We start from the raw sequence: 11,269 nt of genomic DNA on the forward strand, positions 1-11,269 counted from the left end.
ACAGGCATGGTTGCCTGCTGGGGTCAGCAGACCATGTCTGGGACTACATTTAAATAAAGCAATTTAAATTGCACCAGCAGTAATAATGCTCATAACCCATCCTAAATCAGAAATCAATCTGCAATAAAATGAATTATGGAAGAACAATAGTTTTGTCCCAAAATATATTGCAATTTAAGAAATATTTCGCATTTTTCTTAATTTTTTGTGATATTTTATTGACTAAATAACTCCATTCTCCAAAATGTGGTAATTTCTAAAAGTAAAAAGCAAATAAATTAATTAATACATCCACCTCAAATGCCAGTCTTTAATTGAGTACATCGATTATTTATACCTCAAAATACCAGCTGGACAAATTCATGAATTACTTGCATAGCTACTGACCCATTTGGACAGAACCTCACTCACATTGCCATATAATCATGAGCCAAAGATGTTTTTTATCTGTTAGTCAAAGGAACTTATTGAGTTCACTAATCACCGTAAGGTCTCAAAGCGCTATTGCAATTCAGGGGTGCCCAGCTTGTACAGTAAGATTTATTGGAAGCTGGGGGTAACCTGATGAATCACAATGTCTAGCAAAGGAATGACCACAATACGCAGAAGAGGACCTCTTTGACATCCGAGGCTTCTGGTGGGGTGGAGCCTTAGGGGCGAGGCGGGGTGGTGCCAGATGTGAAGGGGTGGCCCCCAAAACCATGGAGTGGCACCAACCAGATGTAAGAAGTGTCCACAAAACAAAAACCCACCACCCCTTTTTACCAATATAGTTTACTTAAGAGAAGGTTAGTTTATTTCTATAACTCATACTTTCCATCATATGCTAAAGATATGGATTTTACCATTGAATGCTTTGTAAGGTGTTATCAAATCTCCCCATAGAGACCTTTTCTCTATTAAAAGTCCTCCTATATCAAGGTTTCCTACCAAATGCTTCTAAAGTGTCTTACTACATGATTGTCAGTACAGCACATGGAAAAGGCATCAAGTACTCTTGTTGTCTCTTTATGACCTTTAAAAAGTGATGCCACATCAGTGATGTCATCAGTTGCGTCAGATGTGATATAATCTATGATGTGAGCGAGCTCATGAAAAGTGCCTGGAAGGGGTGGGACTTAAGCATTTATTGCTACTGAAAAATGGTTAAACCTACGCCACACTGCAAGAAGCCGCGGGTAGAATGGAGAGACGGTTGGTCTATGGCAGTCCATCCTGCAACTTCCTGTGACAATGCCGGAGTTGCACAATAGCCAGTCTTCAGCACTCAACCAACGCACGCCACGACCGAACCACCGCCCCCACCACCACCCTCCGCGCCTGGACCCCGATCAGCACCGAAGACACCGTCCGCACGATGAACTCCATCCACTCCGGATCTCCTACCGACCCCTGCCCTCACCACGTCTTCAACAAGGCCGACGCTGTCATCGCACCCCACCTGCGGGACATCATCAACACCTCCTTCGACACCGCTACCTTCCCGGAGAGCTGGAAGCACGCCGAACTCAGCGCTCTACTAAAGAAGCCATCAGCCGACCCCACTGACCTCAAGAACTACCGCCCCATCTCGCTGCTCCCGTTTCCTGCTAAAGTCATCGAGAAGACCGTCAACAAGCAGCTGGCCGCCTTCCTCGAGACGAACGGATCCCTCGACCTCTCGCAGTCCGGCTTCCGGGCCAACTACAGCACCGAGACCGCCCTGATCGCAGCCACCGGTGACATCAGAGCACTGCTTGACAACGGAGAAACAGCAGCCCTCATCCTCCTAGACCTCTCCGCAGCCTTCGACACTGTCAGCCACCGTACACTAGTGCAGCGACTCAGCAACGTCGGAATCCAGGAGAAGGCACTGGAGTGGATCATCTCCTTCCTCGCCGGAAGGACACAGAGAGTCCGCCTCCCCCGTTCAGATCTGAAGCCACCGAAGTCATCTGCGGCGTTCCTCAAGGCTCCTCGATCAGTCCAACCCTCTTCAACGTCTACATGAGCCCCCTCGCAGACATCGCACGCCAGCACAACCTCAACATCATCTCCTACGCCGACGACACCCAGCTGATTCTCTACCTCACCAACGACCCCGCCACCGCCAGAGCCAACCTTCACGAAGGGATGAAAGAGGTAGCTGAATGGATGAAGACAAGCCGCCTGAAACTGAACTCGGACAAGACGGAAGTCCTCATCCTGGGATCCTCACCCTCCGCCTGGGACGACTCCTGGTGGCCCCCCGCCCTAGGCAGCGCACCCAAACCAACAGACCACGCATGCAACCTGGGCTTCATCCTGGACTCCTCCCTCTCCATGACCAGACAAGTCAACGCCGTCTCCTCGTCGTGCTTCAACATCCTGCGCATGCTACGCAAGATCTTCCGGTGGATCCCCACCGAGACCAGGAAAACGGTCACCCAGGCCCTCGTCACCAGCCGGCTGGACTACGGCAACTCCCTTTACGCCGGAACCACCGCCAAACTCCAGAAGAGACTCCAGCGGATCCAGAACGCCTCAGCACGACTCATCCTGGACATCCCCCGTCGCAGCCACATATCCGGACACCTGAGACCTGCACTGGCTCCCGGTCAACAAGAGAATCACCTTCCGACTCCTCACCCACGCACACAAAGCCCTACACAACCAAGGCCCAGGATACCTCAACAGCCGCCTCAACTTCTATGCTCCCAAATGCCAGCTTCGATCGACCGGCCACGCCCTCGCCGCCGTCCCCCGCATCCAAAGAGCCACCACAGGGGGACGGTCCTTCTCCTACCTCGCCGCCAAGACATGGAACTCCCTCCCGACCCACCTCCGCCTGACCCAGGACCACCTCGCCTTCAGGAAGCAACTCAAGACCTGGCTGTTCGAGCAGTAGCGGACCCCCCTCCTCCAGCGCCTTGAGACCCTCTGGGTGAGTAGTGCGCTATATAAATGCCTTGATTGATTGATTGATTGATTGACTTTGCCCCATCCCAATACTTTGTCTTGTGCCGCTGCTCGCAGTATTTGTTGGGTGCAGCTTTAGCACGCTCCCTGTGCAAACTATGCGCAATGTGTGAACTTCACCCATGTTTCTTGCCCAGTACAGCTGCCTGCAGCAGTGCTGATTGGGCACTGGGCATGACTTTAAGCCATGTTGTGTGCCAGCTCTGTTGCCCTCATTTTTTACTGCCTATGCCTAGCAGGCACAGGACAGGCGCCATGCCCATATACCGGTTTTCTCAGTGCCCTTAGCTAATTACCTGTTTTTATTCATCTAGTGTATTATACGTTCTTATTTCCAAACCTGGGGTGTGGAAGTTGAGAAGAGGGGGACCCTGGTTGGGCAATGCTTTGTGTATGTGGGTGAGGAGCATGACGAATGAGCCATTGTGGATGGGAAACCAGTGGAGCGCTTTGAGGTGCGGGTTGGGCGTTTGAGGGTGATATTAGTTAAATCAAACCTAAATGTGTGGGGGAGGGTTCTAGTTGGAACAAACTTAGCAGAAAAAGCAAAAAATCACAGAATAGAGGCTAGCAGCATGTGCTGGACGAGCATTCAGTCAGTCTTTTTTGGAATATTTTGAGAGAAATATGCCTATGGTGTTTGATTGAAAAGCTCATCTGTATCCAACCGTCTCCCCCCACCAATAACTTTGTCCGCAACTACCAATCTTCTCAAATTAAGTTTAAAACAACTCTAGGTTTCTTGCCATTTTAGTAAAGATGTTGTATGAAGGTTCATGTGACCAATTTTGTCAACATTCGAAAGAGTGCCTGTCAAAATGAACTCGCGTCTCACCATTGACAATATAGGCGCAATTGCCACCTCTAATGTGCTTTGATATCGATTAATGCTTGCCTTTGTATAGCCGCTAAATATCCCTTGCATTATTCTGATCTTTCTTGCAGGTCGCTACTGGGCAGACATCTCTGATACAGTCATATCTGGGACCTTCAGGCAGTGGAAGGAAGGGACAACCAAGAGTGAAGTCTTCTACCCAGGTGAGCATCGTCCATCTGTTCATATCCCTTTACTTTCAAAATCCATCTCTGTTCATCCCATTCAATTTACGGTTCTATTCTCAGGGTCATTTTACTAACTACTCTTTATGATTTTCTGTGGTTAGCCACCAATAAATAATTATTTTGGGTTTATGCTCATTTTTTTTTAATGAAAAAAAGCAAAATTATTCACTAATATGTTCAGACTTATCAGGTTTTACAGCAAAAATAACATATTAAACCCTGGAGGTTTTCCTAGTCTGCAGAGAGAAAATCCCATTTAATCAAAGAAAAAGATGTGGTTTTTTTTGTACTTTCCATTTAATTGACATGTCCTCAACAGAACGACATGTAAATGTATCTGGTGATATATTCCACCTTCTTTAATGAGGTATTAAATGGAATTAAAGAATGCTTCATGTTGATGTACGGATGGCAATGACTCTAGGATTGTGATGGAAAGTAAATTGATGGTGTTAATCTGTACAGTTTCCCCTCGCCCCTTTCATATTAAGCCAAAGGAGGAGTTGGCCTAACGGCTAGGGCGGTCGACCTCCTATCCGGGGAACCGGGTTGGAGTCTCTACAAGGATGCCAACATCCCGTGATTCTTGGCAAATCACTTAATTTCCCCGTGCCTAACCAAACTGAATGTATCCCATGTAAAACGCAACTGGTGCTCGTGTAAAGCGCTCTGATACCCGATACCTTCGGGTCAAGTTTGCGCTATAGAAAACTCTGTAAAAAAAAAAAAAAAAAAACACTTGAGCGGTGAATCTCCAGTGGATCAAGTGAGCGCAGCGGTCTTTGTGGAAGGCTTACGCATTTGGTTCTGTACCAAGGTAACAGTGAGAGTCCATCTCCCAAAATATTCCTAGGCTATTAATATCTTAATGGCCTTGCACCTATAAAGGTCTTCTCATAGTGACCCTCTAATAATTAGAATCTATTAGCAAAAATGATATAGTGCCAAATATTACTCGTTTTCTTGGAAATGGTGCAGTTCCAGAATGCTCGGTTCTTAGCAAGGTCTTTGCCGTTCTTTCGCAATGAACACACCCTGGACCAACCAGTGAAGGTTCTTCAACCCCCCGCTGGTTAAATTTAACAGCGGATATTATTTTAGGAGCATATCGAGGCATCCTTTGTCTATTCAGGAAAATTAAATTGAAATTTCAATACTTTGACTGGGACTTTGAAGTAAGAGGAGTTCTACTGTCAATGTCCTGGAATTCTACCAAAAAAAATCAAGATAAAAGCTTCACCCTCTTGATTTTAGTGTGCTTCTTACAGAATGCCACCACTTAAAATTTGTCTTGGGAAATTGTCAGTGCCTTTTAACTGCACCGGACACGTTCTCAGATTTTTTTGTGTGAGACAAAGCTTTAAACTCTCAGTGGTAAAACTTTCAACAGCTTCACAAAAGCTCATGAAATATCAACAAAACTCGAGCAAACTGTACTAAAGGCGGAGAAGTTTATTTTAGACCTCTTTAGTTAACCTCATAATGCTGCCACATGGTTGTCTTTTAATCTGGAATAACAACTTTATTTGATACTTTTTACACACCCGAGCAGTAGGGTATTTTGCAAAATCTGAATTTCATTAGACCGAGTAAAGCTGTCCTCAGATAGAATGAGAAAGGTATGCAACGTTTACAACGAAGTTTTTACAACGCACTACCATTACAACGCAGGCATTACCACGCATACCATTACAACGCATTGCGCTGGGGGGCGCTCTAGGATAGGGAATACGTTTAATTTTCTATCCAGCACCTTCCCTAGTGTCCACGGGGACTGGAGTTGGAATAGAAAATTATACTTGCCACTCTCAGCACCTCTAAGCGCTATGCGTTGTAACGGTATTCGTTGTAAATACCGCGTTGTAAAGGTATGCGTGGTAAAAGTATGCGTTGTAACGTCCTACATCCAATGAGAAATATTCTTCTCTCAGGTTTGCACTTTGATGTCTCATTTCAAATAAGGTTGGATGAGCAGGAATTTCTTGGATTGTTTTCCCTAGTTTCCTATTGCCAGATCTGTTTTTTTTACTGAAGTGTGTGGGGTACGGTTTCATTCATTTAAAGGCTAAAGAGGGGCCTTTGGCCAGATTATTTGCCTTAAGAAGTTCGTCTTGGTTTGCTGTCCTGGTCACAGAGCTGCTTAGTTTGTGGCAGCCGAAGGAGCACACGCGGTTTCTTAAAATATGTTTGGTTTATATTCAAACCGTTCAATGCAATAAAGATGTTAGACGGCCGTGGGGTAGGAACATTTTACTTGAAAAATTGACACCAGAAAATCCCTGGAATGCTTAAACAGGGAAGAAATGGTTAATCCCATAAAATGTAAGATTGGGTTTTGAATTTAATTCATTATGAACTTTTGAGTGAAGTCCTGGAGAAAGTCTTGCACCGAGGCATACTGATGTCCCCATCTCTGCAAGGCAAGAGCCTTGGTAAAGCTCCCGCATTACCAAAGACGTCTTGCCATTTGAGATAAACCTATAACCAGCAAGATAAATAAGGTGCCAGGGCACTGTAAGTCGTCACAGCAATGGCCCCTTTCCAGGTGTGCAGCAAGCACGCAGTGCCTCGGATAGAGATGCAAAGAGGGAGCATACTGAGAACATTTTGTAGACTCTCTAAAGAAGAAACACATTTGATTAGCTTGACCAAGGGAAAGGTTTGACCCCCAGAAGAATTTCCAGAATAACTCTTCTGTTTGGTCGCTGGAAAAGCAGACACTTTGAATAAAATTAAAGTTCAACTTTTTAACAAACTATATATGTTAAAATGGTGCAAATGTAAAAAAGTGTGGGTGTATTGCAGCAGAGGCACAGCTTTGGTTCAACATCCCAGGCTTTTATCCTGAAGAAGGCTGAGGATAGTCCTTTGTTGCACCGGGCCACCATTCTTGGTCTGAGTTTGCTGTGGGCACAGAGTGATGGAGCGGGGCATCAACCAAGTGCATTCACCTCAGATTGGCTCTTCTCAGCTGACTTTAACCCCTTCCATGCTGATGACGGCCGGGAGCCGTCATGGCACACACTGCTCGTGTGCTGATGACGGCTCCCGGCCGTCATGACCGCACCCGCGATCGGAATGTGCAGCGCAGAATCGCAGCCGCGTCCAAGGGGTTAAATAGTTGGTCTTGTCACTACCAGTTCTTCATGTGTTTATGAACTTTGATTGTTGGAAAACCATATCCACTCTGTCACCTGCACAGCTGATGCCAGAGTCCTGCTCCATAGGTGGTTCAGACACAACTTATCGCTGCTACATTCTTCTCGTCCCCCTCTCTCCTTTTGGGTTGGGTGGGTACATTTTTCCTTCCCACTTGGCTAGAGTGGTGGGGCATACCAGCTACCAGTTTCTGATATCAATAGATTACAGGGACTTAGTCCCAAGCTGCTGGTCACTCTCCAGGATTCTTAAACCGGAGTAGAAAAAGACCAGAATTTATGATCTGTGAATCAGCGAATCTTTAGAGTCAATAATCAGATCCGCATGAGAGTGTTCGGAGGCCTCGGTATGCTCAGTTGGATGTCAAGCTTGTAAAAGTTGCAATAGCAATTAATAAAGGGTTCTGGCCCTTAATCAATAAGGCTAGGTCAATATGATCCAATACCACAAGAGTGCAAATACTGATCTCATTCAATATATTAATTCAAACAATGACACGTGACACTCGGTGATTAAAAAAAATCTTTTTGGTTAGTCAGTATTTTATTTTTATATTCAATTAAATTTTTCTTTTTCAAATATATTCATTGATGAAGCATTACAAAAATATTTTCAACAATAAACGGACCATACAAAGGCAGAACAATATTTACAATTTCACAACAGCACAATCTTTTACTCTATACATTATACTTCATACACCTAATTTGAGCTCGCTCAAATTCCCTATAATAATTCCTGCTAGAATCTCTTTGAAGATGTTCTTTCTTGACTCTCTTGCCCTGCGAATGATGGCATTTTCTGATCATGTGGGTACATCCACCTGAAAATGAGTGTTTGAGTGTCAGGGCTACTTGTCCACTCCTTTAGTTTAGAATTTTCTCTATTTATTGTTCACCTTTGTATCTTTGTCTTATCGTTTTATTTTAATGTTTCTTAACCCCTTCCATGCTGATGACGGCCAGGAGCCGTCATGGCACAGAGTGCTCGTGTGCTGATGACGGCTCCCGGCCGTCATGACCGCACCCGCGATCGGAATGCGCCGCACAGGAGCAGAATCGCGGCCGCGCCCAAGGGGTTAAGAGAGTACTAAAGCTCTCCATACAGTGCCAATGCGTTGTTTGATAGCCACTCATTTAATCTGCAGTGCGCCGCATTCCACGTGACAGCTCCTCTAAACTAGGAGATCATTTTGGAATGCTGGTGTCCATAGTGTCATTATTTTACCATTCCAAGATGGCAAACATGTTGGTTCTGTAAGTAGCAGCCATGCTTGAAGTTTACAACAACAATACTCTATTTGCAAGACGGAAACCCGCTGCTGTGTTTAGTTTTGTATTGCAAACATATGCCCACAGCATTTAGAAGTCAGGATGTTTTCTGCTTGAATTATTTTAATTAATTTTGCACATGTTGTTGAGTTTGTGTGTGTTTAAATGCGATCGTGTTAGAGGGTGAAGGGAAGGGTAAGTCATAAGATTGAAGAATGGGATGTATGAGTGTAAGGATGAGTGACGGTACATATATGATGAATTAAGTGCCTACACCCATCAGTGACACAAAACACAGTTTCACTCATAGGCCAGCCCAATTGGCTTTGCATGCAAGTAATTTTTTGCCTTTAGGCTTTATCTAGGACACATAATAACCCATCTCTTTTGCCCTTCTGTCCATGCAGGCGATACCATTGTCCACGTAGCAGGGGAAGCCACCTCGGTGCACTGGAGCGGCGGCACATGGATGGTGGAATACGGCCGCGGGTTCATACCGTCCACGATGGGGTTTGCACTGGCTGACACCATCTTCAGCACTCAGGACTTCTACACCTTGTTCTACACATTCCGCATCTATGCCCGCTGCCTGCTGCTCGAAGCCCACACCTATCTCTCGGAGCTCGGACTGTCCTAGTGCCCTGCTACATGTGATGCCTTGAAACAGGAGAACAGAAAGCGCTGTACAGATCTCACCCATGCCAAGAGACGACTGTGCGTGTACTCCCATCAACCGGTGTTCCCTCTCATTGTACTTGACATGCTGAACACTACTTGGAACCTTTGTGACTTCACAGAGCACTGATGCTAAAAGGAAACCAAAAGCAATAGACAAATATAGACTGCTATTTTTCTATACAAATATTTTCTAGCATATTTATATACAGGTAGGTTTACTCCAGGTGACATTAAGAGTCTGCCTGAGTCCACATGTACATAAAATATTTGTATATTAATATATTGCCTTGTCTTGGTGGTCTGTGAAAACACCACATGTCTTATTGACCCTTTCTCCTTCAGCAGACCATATGCACCGTGTGTGGTTATGAGCACGGGTCTGTGACTTGAAAAGGTTGACTCGCTAATCTACCTGTTAAGTGATGGGAGCGCATGCTATATAAGCAGGTGTATTATTCACCATTATCTGTTGGACTTGTGGGGTATAAAATAGTGCTGTTTATTGTCAATCATGGTTACTGATCAGAAATGTGACTTTTTTTTATTTTACCTACATGAATGTGCTGTATGAAAGAAGCCCTGCCTAGTGAAAATCCGTGCCCACCGAACATTATGAACTTGAGTGAGTTAAGGTGTCCTCAGTGCCTCGTTTCGCCTACTGTAAATTAGACTGAAGTGGAGTGTTCAAGCTCAGCTTCAGGTACTATATACAAACAAATACAATAAAATAATTGTGAACAATATAGTCAGTTTCCTAACTTTTATTTGTGAATGTTTCAGGGTAGCTTAGCAAAAAGCTGTCTCCCATACCGCTGTACGACATGGTCATCTTTTATCTTATGTTTTGTTCTGTGGAGCTATTTGAAAATCCAAGTTTTCAGGCTGTTTTGCAGAATTCAGGAATCGAGACTGCTCCGATGTTTATCGGCAGGTTGTGCCAGGCTTTAGGAGCTATGTATGAGAAGACCTGACCTCTGCTTTGGTTTTGCGTATTTGTGGATCGTGTGCGAGAAGGAGTGAAGGAGTGGACTTGTCTGGCGAGTCTGTAGGTAAAAATGTGGTTGTTGAGGTAGGCTGGGCCAATGGTATGTAGACATTGAAAGTGTGTATAAGGAGTTTTAACCGTACTTGTTGGTGTATTGGGAACCAGTGGAGTTCTGCAAGATGTGGTGTGATGTGCATGCAGTATGAGAAGTTTAGTGGGATTCTGAATTCTGAGCACTGTGTGCTTTGGAGTTGTCTGGTGAGTTGATTGCTGATTCCACCATAGCGGGTGTTTCAGTAGTCAAGTTTGCTTGTGTTGAGGGTGTGTGACTGTTTTGCAGCTGCTAGCATGAAGAGATTTGAAGATCAGGATAGCAGGAGGCTGTGACCGTGTTGGCTTAGGTGGTCATGCTGATTTTGCTGTTGATGACAATCCTGAGGTTCTTGGCGTAGGGAGGGCATGTTTTTAGGTCTGAGTTCAGTTGGTCACTAATTGTGTTCTCACAGTGAGGAGTTCTTGCCAGAAATGGCGCATTCTGTCCAGTCTGTGCTCTATTTGAGGCCATTTGTCCCAATCCAGTCGATGACTTAGGTCACGCAGATGTCAAACTTGGTCCGGGTGCTGAGTGTTTGTTCAAGAGGGAGAGTATAGGCTGAATGTCATCAGCCTTGGAGAGGATGTTGATTTCCCGGGCGTGGATGATGCTGGCGTGTGGGGTCATGTATACGTTGAAGAGGGTCAGACTGACTATCTTTGTGGTACTTCAACTAGTTAGTTGCGGCATCTGATTAGTAGGGTGCCAGTCAATTGGCCTGGAATCTGGAAGGACGGACCAGGTCTAGTAGATGCTGGTTATCTTGCTGCAGATGAACTGGGAAAGCTTGGTGCAGAGGTCCGGGAGTGATGCCTGTGGAGGTGACTGAAAAGAAGGTTACATCTTTCCTGATGGCAAAGACCTCTTTACTGCTGTTGGTATCATTGATATCCACAAGCACTAAGTGTTTGGTGACTTAGATCCGCAGATGGTAGAGTCTGCAGGGCTTGTATCAAGGTGTTTCATGCTTTGTTTTCCTGGCTCTTTCTCCATCTGCACTCCTGTTTGAAGTGACTCTTGCTTTTATAAGATTAGCTATAGAAAAATCTGAATTACCTGTAGTACTGGTTGCAAAATAAAGTT

At 45.1% G+C, this 11,269-nt stretch overlaps 1 protein-coding gene across 1 annotated transcript in view; it reads left to right on the forward strand.

The window, feature by feature from the left end:
- The window catches only part of SIGMAR1 (sigma non-opioid intracellular receptor 1), a 106,027-nt gene extending 96,177 nt beyond the window's left edge, over positions 1 to 9,850 (forward strand). Inside the window, exons 3-4 of the mRNA XM_086960270.1 lie at positions 3,883 to 3,975; positions 8,837 to 9,850. Coding sequence (XP_086816396.1) covers positions 3,883 to 3,975; positions 8,837 to 9,066 — 323 coding nt within the window. The 3' untranslated portion in view covers positions 9,067 to 9,850. The remainder of the gene's footprint in view (positions 1 to 3,882; positions 3,976 to 8,836) is intronic.
- The last annotated feature ends 1,419 nt before the right edge of the window (positions 9,851 to 11,269 follow it).

This window comes from Lissotriton vulgaris, chromosome 3_1, assembly GCF_964263255.1.
Source record: "Lissotriton vulgaris chromosome 3_1, aLisVul1.2, whole genome shotgun sequence".
Taxonomy (NCBI): domain Eukaryota; kingdom Metazoa; phylum Chordata; class Amphibia; order Caudata; family Salamandridae; genus Lissotriton; species Lissotriton vulgaris.